The sequence below is a fragment of the Ipomoea nil genome, unplaced genomic scaffold (assembly GCF_001879475.1).
Source record: "Ipomoea nil cultivar Tokyo-kokei standard unplaced genomic scaffold, Asagao_1.1 scaffold2144, whole genome shotgun sequence".
In the NCBI taxonomy this organism is placed as follows: domain Eukaryota; kingdom Viridiplantae; phylum Streptophyta; class Magnoliopsida; order Solanales; family Convolvulaceae; genus Ipomoea; species Ipomoea nil.
In genome coordinates, this window is record NW_017618572.1 from 2273173 (window position 1) to 2287346 (window position 14174).

General features: G+C 36.8%; 1 protein-coding gene across 1 annotated transcript; it reads right to left on the reverse strand.

Moving 5' to 3' along the window:
* Nucleotides 1–10830: 10830 nt before the first annotated feature.
* LOC109148625 lies at nucleotides 10831–13942 on the reverse strand. The gene is made up of 4 exons (XM_019296360.1): nucleotides 13543–13942; nucleotides 12256–13459; nucleotides 11924–12173; nucleotides 10831–11727 (listed from the first exon to the last, which is right to left on the reverse strand). The coding sequence occupies exons 1-4, from the start codon at nucleotides 13940–13942 to the stop codon at nucleotides 10831–10833; spliced, it is 2751 nt and encodes a 916-aa protein (XP_019151905.1).
* Nucleotides 13943–14174: the final 232 nt, after the last annotated feature.

A 14174-nucleotide genomic window follows, 5' to 3' on the forward strand; every position in this document is an offset into this window, starting at 1 on the left:
TTTCAATTACAAAAATTTTCTGAATCATACACAAATCAAAGATCAAAGAAGAATGAGTGAAAGTGATGAGACAAGATCCCAGATGGAAATTTTTTGCAAAGAGCGAAATGCAATTGTGAAGAGAGCAAACAAGTTATCCTTTCTTTGCGCCACAAATGTTGTTATCATATGTTTCGCCATTTGCGGTCAAATGTTTGTACACGTTTTTGTGGGTCCCATTAGATTGAGAAAAACAAATGAAAAGTAAAACACGTGCGCGTTTCGTGCATCTAGTGGGCGAGTAAATATAATTTTTTTTCTTGTATTTTGTTAAATCTAACAGAACAATTAATGCATCTGATACCATCATCACTAGCTAACATACCAAAATCACCAAAATAATGGACCAAATTAATTAACTAATTTTCCAATTACAAAAATTTTCTTGATCATACACAAATCAAAGATAAAAGAATAATGACTAAAATTGAGGAGGCAAGATCCCTAATGCCCGCCAATTTATGCAAAGAGCGAAATGCAATCGTCGAGAGAGCAAACGAGATATCCACTCTTTGCGTTGTAAATGTTGTTATCATATGTTTCTCCTTTTCCAGTCAAATATTTGTACACGTTTTTTTGTGGGGCCCGTTAGAGATAGAAAAACGAAGGAAAAGTAAGACATGTGCGCGTTTTCGCGCATCTACGAGGCCCGCAAATGTTGTTATCATATGTTTCTCCATTTGCAGTCAAATGCTTGTACACGTATTTGTAAGCCCTATCAGAGAGAGAAACACGAAGGATAAGTAAAACACGTGCGCATTTCGTGCATCTACTCGAAGAGTAAATTTAGTGTTTTTTTCTATTGATTTTTTTTTAAATCTAACAAAACAATGAATGCTTCCGATACCATCATCACTATCCAACATTCCAAAATCACCAAAATTAGGGACCAAATTAATTTACTAATTTCGCAATTACAAAAAATTTCTTGATCATACACAAATCAAAGATCAAAGAAGAAAGACGGGTGAGGAGACAAGATCCTAGAAGGCCAATTTTTGCAAGGAGTGAAATGCAATCGTGAAGAGAGAAAACGAGATATCCACTCTTTGCGTGGCAAATGTTGTTATCATATGTTTATCCATTTTCGATCAAATATTTGTACACGTTTTTGTGGGCCCCATTAGAGAGAGAGAAAAACGAATGAAAAGTACGACATATGCGTGTTTCAAGAATCTACTATATTGGGCCAATACGTAAATCTAGTTTTTTTCTTGAACTTCTTTTTAAATCTAACAAAACAATGAAGGCATCCGATATCATCATCACTAGACAACATACCAAATTCACCAAAATAATGGACCAAATTAATTAAATAATTTTGCAATTCACAAAAATATTCTTGATTATACACAAATCAAAGATTAAAGAAAAATGAGTACCAAAAAAAAAAAATCAAAGAAAAATGAGTGAAAGTGATGAGACAAGATCCCAAATGACAGTTTTTGCCAGGAGCGAAATGCAATCGTGAAGAGAGCAAACGAGATATTCACTTTTAGCGTCACAAATGTTGTTATCATATGTTTCTCCGATTGCAATCAAATATTTGTGCATATTTTTGTGGGGTCGTTAGAGAGAGAAAAACGAAAGAAAAGTAAGACATGTGCTCGTTTCGGCATCTACTGGACGAGTAAATCTAGTTTTTCTCTTGAAATTTTTAAAATCTCACAAAATAGTTAATGCATCTGATACCATCATCACTAGCCAACATACTAAAATCACCTAAATAATGGACCAATACATGCACAATAAGCGCCTACTTGATTTAATTTTTTTTCTTTTTTTTTTCTTTTAAAAAAAAAAAAACCCCAATAAGTTACACATTAGAGAGTAAACATTTAAAATCTAGTTTCCAATTCACAACAGGTTGGATTATATAAATTTCAAACAATTATCATGTTTCTAGTATTTAATTATAAAAAATGTTCCATCCACTTTTGCGATTTTATAATTATGTTCCAGGCCTTTTTATTTGACATTATTTAGTCCTCAAAATATTAATTTTTTTTCTTTTCTAACAAGCGTCAAATATATTACTAGAATTCTACCATGTTTCTAGTATTTAATTATAAAAAGATTTTTTCGCATTTTTGGTCACACTACTATAATGGCACTCATGGACGGAGCTACTATGGGCAAATTATGCTGTGCAACCGTGTGCATCATGAATGGTGCATGGTGCATACTGTTCTATGTTCATAATTACTAAACTACATGTATGTTCATAATTATAAAGCTATATATTCATAATTATTGAACTCTATATTCACAATTACAGAACACTATGTTCATAATTTTCGATGTTCATATTCCCAATTGTTGAAGTCTATATTTACAAATCACAGAACTATATGTTCATAATTTGATAACTATACAGTTTAGAAATTATGAATCTATAGTACAGAAATTATGAATCTACAATACATATATTATGAATCTTGAGTAGGGAAATTATGAATCTACTCTATTTAAATTATGCATCTACGGTTTAGAAATTATGAATCTACAGTATAGATTTTATGAATCTACAGTATAGAAATATTGAATCTATAGTATAAAAATATTGAATCTATAGTATAGAAATTAAGAATTTGGAACCGTGTGCACCTTGCATGGTGCACACGGTTGCACAGCATAACATTCCGCTACTATGGGCGCACTCAAGGTAGCTGCCCCCACACCCCCACCCAACCTCTTTATGCAAATTATTTTATGGACCATGGTCCACATAGTGTTGTATGGACCAAACGGCCTTCTACTCCATTGGAGAAGACCGGCCAGATTTGGTCGTTCTTCTCCAATGGAGAAGACGGCCAGATCTGGTTGTTCTTGGAGGGGATTTTGTCGTCAGTCGCCGGAATCCGTTGCAGGAATTGAAATGACCTGTAATAACAGGTCATTTACCGATTTTTGGGCTTCATTGACCCAATTTAACGTGTTTTAGGGTTTCGGGGCACTTTTGTAAAGTTTGGGGGACTAATTAACCTTTGAGGTAAAGTTTAGGGGTCTATTTGACCCTTTTCTCTATATATAAAGTCAGAAGATGAAATATCCATAGGGAAGGTCAATTAAGAACGTACGTGCACCGTACCCACATTTGAATCTATCATATCGAATCAAGATTGGTACTGTTGCCAGTACGTACAGTGGTTGATCTCAATCAATTCGAGCAGCTTATATTACACACCAATTAACATACATGTTATTCTCGAATTGAAAGACCAGGCCAGGGCCATCTTCAATATGTGCTTCTTTCAAGTTAAAGATGGAAAATTGGAAAAGATTTTCACGTACCTCAGCGATTTCAACTCCATATATTCCATCCCAGCCGCCATAACGTTATTGTGTACTCACTTCCAGTGCCAGAAGAAGTGATCGAACCCGGCCTGATCTGATGACATGGAAATTAAATTAAGGAGCCTAGATCAGAGTATATTCATCAATTTTATTTTCTAAACATACAGTTATTATTAATATAATCATAATCTTAGAATTAATTAATATTATATATATTCCTATTCCTTATCTGATTAGGATTAGGAGCATCCAATCGAATCTATATATATAAATCTTTAGCAACGTAACAATAATCCCTACATACCTGCGCCATTAAATTTCTCTATCTATCTATAGTATATACATATGGCTTCTCATATATATACAAACTCTGCCAAGTTTGTGTATCCAGATATACAAAATCAAAGCACCTTGCCTTATTCAGCAGCAAATGTTCTGAAATCATTGCCACCTGCATTGGCAGCGTTCATCTCAAATTTGCCACCTGTTGAGGGCCCATCTCCAGATGCTGATTTTGTCATGCCTGCAAACCAACATTCCTTCAGTTCAATCTACGAGCGATTGCTCGGATTCAACCAAATTCAAAAAAAGAAACAGACTAGCTGGAAAGAGGAAAAATATGGAGAGGCAAGATGATGATGACACGACGACTGTGCAGAGGCAGCCTCCACTTAGAGATCTTTTCAAGATTCGACAACTACTTAAGTCTCGGGTTTCCAGTTCACACACAGAATCGGTATCATATGGGACTACAATTTCTGGAGACCTCTCTGGCAGCGGCAGGAGTGGCAGCACCAGTTGATAGCAATTACCAACTCATACATCTTCCACTGTACATTAAATGGACATTTTCATGTATTATTACTTAGGCTCCCTTTTGTATCATTACCATTTACTTTTTTTCTTGTCTTATGTATGTTGCCCCCTATTCTGGGTTCTGAGACGGTAGGAAAAGCTCTTTTCAGAACTAATTATGTAACATTCCATACTATATATAAAAACAAAATTTTTCATTTTAATTTCCAGCCCAAAAGACTCCTGTACTATTACAGGGCGTTTGGTTGGAGGGATATTAAATTCCCTTCCCACTTAATTCCCACCTAATTCCAAAGGCCATTAAATTCCGAAGTTTGGTTGGAGGGAATTGCAATTCCATGGAATAGCAATTCCCCCATTTTCATGGAATTAAAATCCCATGTCCCCCGGGATTTTAATTCCTGGGAAAAAAAGATAGTGATGAGTCAAAATTACCCCTTCATTTTTTAACCTAAAATTAATGTCTAATAACAATAATGGACATTTTTGACTTTATACTACTTATTCCCTTTCAATTCCCATGTATACCAAACATTGGAATTGAAATTCCCAGTAATTCTATTCCTGTCAACCAAACACTGGAATTTAAATTCTCATTTTATTCCCAGTAATTCAACTCCCATGGAATTACAATTCCTTTCCCACATAATTCCTCCCCCTCCAACCAAACGCCCTGTTAAGGTTTGCGTAATATTGTAAAAATATGGTAATGCAATTTTTGAAGTACTTATGATTCGACCATCCACTTAGATAGGTAACCAAGATGCTATCGCACTGCATGGTAGTTGACAATACAATTATAGATTAAAATTACTAATAATAATAATAACAATAATAATAATAATAATAATAATAATAATAATAATAATAATAATAATAATAATAATAATAATAATAATATATACTATATATAAAAACAAAATCATCAACTTAACTTCCCACCCAAAATCATCAAATTTTAATATATTGTTTTCTACTTTCCTATTCATATAATACTTCTATATTAAAATTCTTATTCTAATATTCTAAAATAGTGTAATACAATTCTTAAAAGAAAATATATTTTTTTCCTACTTTTCGTACTATAATTATACATTAGAATTCTTATTCTAATACTGTAAAATAGTGTAATACAATTCGTAATAAAATATATTCTTTCCTACTTTTATATTCGTACTACAATTGTATATTAAAATTCCTATTTGTAATACAATAGGACAATATTGTATCGTTATTTCGCCCCCACTCAAATAATTTTCTGGCCCAAAGAAGGATGAGTGAAAGTGAGGAGACAAGATCCCAGATGGAAAATTTTTGCAAAGAGCGAAATGCAATCGTGAAAAGAGCAAACGAGTTATCCACTCTTTGCGCCACAAATGTTGTTATCATATGTTTCTCCATTTGCGGTCAAATGTTTGTACACGTTTTTGTGGGTCCCATTAGATTGAGAAAAGCAAATGAAAAGTAAGACACTTGCGCGTTTCGCGCATCTACTGGGCGAGTAAATATAATTTTTTTTCTTGTATTTTGTTAAATCTAACAGAACAACTAATGCATTTGATACCATCATCACTAGCTAACATACCAAAATCACCAAAATAATAGACAAAATTAATTAACTAATTTCCCAATTACAAAAAATTTCTTGATCATACACAAATCAAAGATAAAAAAAATGATTGAAATTGAGGAGACAAGATCCCTAATGCCCGCCAATTTATGCAAGGAGCGAAATGCAATCGTGGAGAGAGCAAACGAGATTTCACTCTTTGGCTCGCAAATGTTGTTATCATATGTTTCTCTTTTTTACTAGTCAAATATTAGTACACATTTTTTGTGGGGCCCGTTAGAGATAGAAAATCAAAGGAAAAGTAAGACATGTGCGTGTTTCGCGCATCTACGGGGCTAGTTAATACATTTTTATTCATGAATTTATTTTAAATCTAACAAAACAATAAATGCATCCGATACCATCATCACTAGCCGACATACAAAAATCACCAAATTAATTAACTTATTTCCCAATTGCAAAAATTTTCAAGGAAACAAAAAGTAAGGAGACAAGATCCCAGATTCCAATTTTTTCAAGGTGCGAAATGCAATCGTGAAGGGAATAAACAAGATATCCACCCTTTGCCCGCAAATGTTGTTATCATATATTTCTCCATTTGCAATCAAATGCTTGTACACCTTTTTGTAGGCCCTATCAGAGAGTGAAAAACGAAGGAAAAGTAAGACACGTGGGCATTTCGTGCATCTACTAAAAAAGTAAATCTAATTTTTTTTTCTTGAATTTTTTTAAATCTAACAAAACAATGAATGCTTCCGATACAATCATCACTAGCCAACTTACCAAAATCACCAAAATAATGGACCAAATTAATTAACTAATTTTCCAATTACAAAAAATTTCTTGATCATACACAAATCAAAGATCAAAGAAGGACCGGTGAGGAGCCAAGATCCCAGATGGCTAATTTTTGCAAAGGGCGAAATGCAATCGTGAAGAGAGAAAAGGAGATATCCACTCTTTGCGTGGAAAATGTTGTTATCATATGTTTATCCATTCGCGATTAAATATTTGTACACGTTTTGTGGGCCCCATTAGAGAGAGAAAAACGAAGGAAAAGTACGACAGGTTCGCGTTTCATGCATCTACTATACTGGGCGAGTACGTAAGTCCACTTTTTTTTTTTTGAACTTCTTTTTAAATCTAACAAAACAGTGACTGCATCCGATATCATCATCACTAGACGACATACCAAATTCACCAAAATAATGGACCAAATTAAATAATAAATTTTGCAATTACAAAAATATTCTTGATTATACACAAATTAAAGATCAAAGAAAAATGAGTGTAAGTGATGAGACAAGATTCCAGATGATAATTTTTGCAAGGAGCAAAATGCAATCGTGAAGAGAGCAAACGAGATATTCATTTTTTGCGTCACAAATATTGTTATCATATGTTTCTCCATTTGCAGTCAAATATTTGTACATATTTTTGTGGGGCCCGTTAGAGAGAGAAAAGCAAAAGAAAAGTAAGACATGTGCGCATTTCGCCATCTACTGGACGAGTAAATATAGTTTTCTTCTTAAACTTTTTAAAATCTAACGAATTAAAACAGTTAATGCATCTAATACCATCATCACTAGCCAACATACAAAAATCACCTAAATAATGGAACAATACATGCACAATAAGCGCCTACTTGATTTAATTTTTTTTTCTTTAAAAAAAAAACCCAATAAGTTACACATTATAGAGTAAACATTTAAAATCTAGGCTCCAATTCACAACAGGTTGGATTATATAAATTTTTCTAACAAACAATTATCATGTTTCTAGTATTTAATATAAAAATGTTCCATCAACTTTTGCGATTTTATAATTATGTTCCAGGCCTTTTTATTTGACATTATTTAGTCCTCAAAATATTAATTTTTTTCTTGAATATAGTAGAATTAATTAGGAATATTAATATAATGACTTGATTAGGAATATCAATATAATAAATTAATTATGGCAATACCTTAAATAAATAAATACTCCGTACAATTTTCTTTTGAAAAATCTTACAAATTTATAATTCTCATATTTTTCACCTATAAATACAATGAGTTGATGACTAAAAAAAATTAAAGTCTTCATTTTACATTGCATCCCTCTTTTCCTTGCAGGTGAGTCTCTCATTCCGTTCTTGGAGAAATATAAAAACAATGTAGGAGTTGTACTTTAATTTTTGTGTGTGTGTAAGTTACGTGCAACATGTGTGCATGCACGATACACATATTGTATTTGTACTCATACATTAAAAGATATATAATACAGTGTGTATATATATGTATAATATTATATTTCGAATTATTATAATTAAAAAGAAAGTATTTTTTGAAAACTAAAAAAAAATACGGAGTATTTAATTAGCGTTGGTACCGGCCGAAATCTTGGTGGCGTGCCATTGTTGCTTCCACTTTCACGCTCCATTCTTGAGTTCCAATAAGAATAAAATAATTGAAAACTGTCACCAAAAATTTTAATTGAAAATATTTGCTTTGAAAAAAAAAAAAAAAAAAAAAAACTGTGATTGTATTTATGAAGGATAAATTTTAATAAAGATCCTCTGACTATGGTGATTATTCAAATTTAGTCATTTTTTATTTTTAATTTTGTCAAATGTAATCCTTGATTATTAAAGTATTTTCACCAATGGTCTATCGGTTACATTAGCCTTATTTTTCTGTTGAGTTAAGAGGTATATTCGTCTTTTCATAGTGTCAATATCTTCTTCCTTTACCCCCCTCCTCCCTCTCAATTGTGAATAATATTTTTTAGGCAGCTCAGTTGGTCAGGATTGGTAAAATGTATTATGTATTGTATTTATTCACACCCTGGTGAAGCTTATTTATACAGGAAGAGATTAGAAAACAACCAAAAGAATAGACATAACAACCTCTAACAGCCTAGTAAGACTCTAACTGTTCAATAGTCAGAAGGGTAAAGTTTGATAACAATGATTCGAGATTAAGTCTCATCATCAGTGCCAGTGTGGGAGCAACCTCTCAAAGTGAGGGGGTCCTTGTGCGCAGTAATTAAGCAAATGTCTAGCCTCAGTATTCAGCTGAGTTACCATGATTTACGTTGGGGATTCAACCTTTTAGGAACAATTAAACTCCTCAATAAATTAAACTCAAAACCCTTAACAAAACACCTCCGAATATATAATAAAAAATTATTGTAATCATAACATTAAAAACTTATAATATAATTCAGTCTATACGACATTATAGAAAATTTCATAAGAAAGTCTTATATCGAAATGAAGGTTTGGAACCTAAAAAGAAAATATTGAAGAGAATGATATTTCAACTGTAGTCAAGGACAATTATTATGAGCCCCTGCAAATTGGAACAGTTGGGCTGCTTCAAGTGCTTGCACCATAGACTCTACTGGCTGCAAATTAAATATAGAATTACTAATTAGAGTTAGTAATTAACAGCGTAACATTGAAAATTGAAATCTTAAATAAAAGAAAAAAAAAAGAAAAAAAAAAAAGAAAGAAGAAAAAGTCCATCGCACGCACCACGCACGTACGAAAATTAATTTACAAGACTAAAACACTAATTATATTAAAATTTTAAATTTCAATTATCTTTTACAATTTTATTTTTTGGAAAGTATGGAAGGGGGAAATCCAATTTACATAATAGGATTATCTAATTGCCTCCAGACTAGAATACCGGCTTTGTCTTCTTCTAGGAGAGATCATCTGGGGCCTCATCATAGATCTTTAGGCCGGCATGTGGGCTGGATAAGTTGGCTAAATAGTCTGCTGCTCGGTTATGTTCTCTGGGAGCGTACATTATGGTCCAGTTAGCTATGTTGTTAAGTTCTCGCCTGCATGCATGAATAATGTTTCTTGCAACATTATCCACAACCCCTTCTTGGTTCGCAGCCCTGACTATCCTCATGGAGTCACTTTCGAAACAAACCTTATTCAGTCCCAGAGTGGTGGCTAGTTGAATACCTCTCAAGAGTGCCCACGCTTCTGCGGCATCGATCGAGCAAGCCCCGATGGCATATGTGAAGCCTTTGGACCATCTTCCTTGATCATCCCTGATTAATCCTCCACACCTAGCTTGGTTTGCGGTGGTGTTGAGACATGCGTCAATATTAATTTTTGACCAGCCGTCTGGTGGTCTGGTCCATCTGATAAGTGTCCACTTACGTGTTGCTGCTTTTGTCCTCATCATGCCTGATTTGTTAAAGGCCTCATTGATGTCTCTACATTGTGAGTGAATCCAGTAGACTTTCTGGTCTAGGCTTGATTCCTTATCATTGAATATCCTGTCATTTCTCCACCTCCATAGCCACCAGATTGCTACCGCGAAGGTGATGTTATTATTGTGCTTTCGTCTATTACATCCCCAGCCTTTAACACCTGCATCGAACCACTCTAAGAACGTCGAAGTGTTGGTATTTATATCTGTGTTAGGTGTGACTGCTTCCCATAATATCCTAGCCTTAGGACAGGCCCTGAAGATGTGCTCCGTTGATTCTATTTGATCACCACAGAAATCACAATATGCATTATCCATGAAGCCTCTCTTGAATCTATTTTCGTTTGACATGATCCTATCATGCCTGATAAGCCAAAGGAGGAATTGCATTTTGCTCGGAATTTTGAGCTTCCAGATATTGCTCCAGTCGCGCGTCTCAGGTTGGGGGTGAGGATTGGATATAAATGAGTAGGCTGACGAGACAGTGAACTCACCGGTGGAGTTATAGCCCCAACTAGTAACGTCCTCCACTTCATCGCTCTCTGTTAATATGAAGGCTTCTAACTTCTGTAGGACCTGAGTTGGCAAAAGGTCCATGAGTTCATCCCATTTCCATCCTCTGGTCGTTTCCCAGTAATCTGATACTCTTGCATACAAGATTGGTAATGGCAGGGTAACTGTAATAAAGTTGATCAGGGGTTGGTGGTCAATCCATGGTTCCAACCAAAACATTGTATTCTTTCCATTCGCCACGGCTTTTCTAAGGCCTTTTTTCAGGTTAGGTGTTGTCTTTAGGATCCATTTCCAAGCATTAGACATCCCTGACTTTGGTTGCCATGTGTTAGGGTCTAGAGCCTGAACCCCATACTTGGCCTTTAATATTTGTGCCCATAATCATTCTTCGCCCGAGTGTAGTCTCCATCCCAATTTCATCATAAAAGCTAAATTCATGTTTGCCAGATTCCTAATTCCAATACCTCCATCCTTCGTATCCTTCGTGACTGTATCCCATGCCACAAGGTTGCACTTCCTATTGTTGACAGACCCTCCCCATAGGAAGGCTCGAATAAGTTTTTCAATTTCATCAAGGATTCCCAGGGGAATAAGCGTAGATTGCATTGCATACATAGGTATGGTCGAGAGAATTGCTTGGGCAAGGACCTTCCTTCCTGCTAAGGTGAGGGTTTTCATTTTCCAGCCTGATAACCTGTCTCGAATCTTATCAACAATCCCTTGAAAGGAGTCTTTTTTCAGTCTGCCGTGGTGAGAAGGTACCCCCAAGTATCTGCCTAAGTTGTCAGTAACTGTAATACCCAGAATCTCAGCTACTTGTTGGATGGCAGAGGGAGTGTTCTTCGAAAAATGCAGTAGGGATTTGTCGAAGTTCACCTTCTGCCCTGAGCTATTGCAGAAAAGGTCTAAGCAATGTTTGATTACCCGTGCTTGTTCTGTTGATGCTTCTCCAAAAAGAACCATGTCATCGGCAAAAAGAAGGTGAGAAATACACGGACCATTTCTGGCTACTTTAATCCCTTTCCAAAGACCTTTCTCCACCTTCTCATGGATAAGGTGGCTTAATCGTTCAATACACAGTACGAAGATAAGCGGGGATATAGGATCACCTTGTCGGATGCCCCTTGATGGCTTGAGCCATTGTGAAAGCTTGCCGTTGATGGAGACTGCCAATCTTGCTGTTGTAATGCAACCCATGATATGTCTAACCCAGAGATTACTGAAACCTGCCTCTTGAAGGGTGTCGTGGATAAAACTCCATGATAACCTGTCATAAGCCTTCTCAAGATCAATCTTTAGGATCATTAGCCCTGTTTTCCCTTTTTTTTTTACGGTTGGCTGTATTTAAGAGCTCTTGGTATGTGATTATATTGTCCACTATTTGACGCCGCCCGGGGACGAAGCTTGACTGATTTTGTCCAATGAGTTTCTGGATGACTAACTTCAGTCTAGTAGTGAGAGTCTTCGAAATAACCTTGTAAGAAGTATTGCACAAGCTGATGGGTCTAAGCTGCTTAGCATTTTCTGGATTCAGAACTTTTGGTATCAAGGTTATGATCGTATCATTACATCCTTCTGCAAGGACGCCAGTTTTTAAGTAGTCCATTACAAAGGACACTAAGCTTTCTCCCACCACCGACCAGTTTTGTTGGAAAAAACCAGCATGGTACCCATCGGGACCGGGGGCTTTGAAGGGGGCCATACGAAACATGCCTGCTTGATTTCTGCGGGTGTGACAGGAGCGTTAACATAATCCCATACGGTTTTGTGCAAAGCTAGGAATGTCTTACTCCAGGCCGTGCGGACTCTATTCTGTCCTCTTCCGTATATAGCTCTCTGAAGAATTGAGTAATATGATCCGAAATGTCCTCATCTGAGTCCAGCCAATCACCTTGACAGTTTTTTAACCTGGTGATTTTCGAATATGCCTTTCTGACAGTTGTGGCAGCATGATAAAAGCCTGTATTCCGGTCCCCGGTTGCTATCCAGTCTTCCCGTGACCTCTGAAACCAATAGAGTTCTTCTTGATTAAGGATTTCATCTAGCTCCTTATGCAGTTTGTTATTCAGCTTGATCAAGCCAGTCCTTGGGTGACTATCAAGAGCTCTTTGTGTTCCTTTGATTCTTGCTAGGACTCTTCTTTTCCTTTGGAATATATTCCCAAAAGAGCTGCGATTCCAACTTTGAAGCTTTGCTGCTAGTGCCTTTTTGGCTTGTTCAAGTGATTGGTCTGAGTTCCAATTATTCTTGATGAAGTTAGAGAACTCCGGGTGTGACGCCCAGGCTGCACTGTACTTAAACTCCTTCGGACCAAAATGCTTATGGCTTAGCATCGTGCTGATAAGGATGGGGGCATGATCAGAGTTGATTATGGGAAAATGGTATACCCTTGCATCCGGGAAGCGTAATCTCCATTCAAGGTTGCTCAGAGCACGGTCCAGCCTGGCTGCCCTAAAAGAGGTTGTACTAAGACCTCTGCGCCATGTAAATTGGGGTCCCTCATAGCCTAGATCAATTAATCCTTCCTCGAAAATCCATCTCCTAAACCCTGCACATCGTGTAGAAGATAGATTAGTACTAGAAACCTCATTAATAGAAAGGACAGAATTGTAGTCACCAACTGAGAGCCACGGTCCCTGCAAGTTAAGGCCTACTTGAGATAATTCCTCAAATAGGTATTGTCTGAGGGCGTGATCCGGGCTGCCATATACAAAGGAGAGATTCCAAGGTTGTGAATTTTCCTCTTTAATACTCAGTAAAATGAATTGAGGGTTGGTCTTATGGGTCGCTACTTGGAGGACATCTTTCCAAAGGACCCATATACCACCCGAGAAGCCAAGGGCTTCGACTCTAAGCCATTGGTCGAAACCAAGATCAAAGCAAATATCATTAGCTTGTTCTCCAGAAACTTTTGGTTCCAGGAAGCACAAAATGCTGGGTTTATGCTCATGCAAGAAAAGTTTGAGGGTACGGCGAAATGTTCTTGATGCCGCCCCATGGCAATTCCAAACTAAAACATTCATTAAAAACAAATGGGGGAAGAGGAACAAGCTAAATTGAGCGTAGGGGAACCCAAAGCCGAGCTATGCCGACTTTCTGACAGATTAGCAACATCCAAAGCCTCATTTGGCGTATCACAGTCAAAGAAATCAGCTCCCTCATCAGGAGCCATTTCGACATCAGGGCTTGGTGTGTGGTGATCAGAGTTTATTCCGAGGTCAATCTGACGGTGGTTGACAGTAGTTCTTGATATTGGTTGTCCTCTCACCGACCCCCTCACAAGTGTGTGCTCATCAACCGCTGCTGCCCTTCGAGGGATAGACGACCTTTCCCTTCTGTCCTGTTGGGAGGGTCCCGCCGTCCTAATTCCCGGTAACCGGTTGGTAGGAGAGAGGAGATTGTTAGGATCCTCACTTCTCTGCTCAACTGGTCTTGAAGATCCATTTGTCGGGTGCCTGGTAGGACCTCTGTCGACTGGGGAAGTAGTGTTCATAGTGGGACTTGGTGGATTCCTTCATCCTTGATGAATGTGAGAGCTAGGCTGCTTAGTCCTCGTTCTTTGTTGGGAGGTGGAGGAATGGGTTGGATTCTGGGCAGCGGCCGGCGGCTCATCCATAGGTGCTTTACCCAGGTTCCTCTGAGTTATGATCTCTTCTTCCAACACTTCCTCTCCCAAGTTGTCGTCTTCCATGTTACTCAGTGGACCAAATCTGGTCGCGTGATTG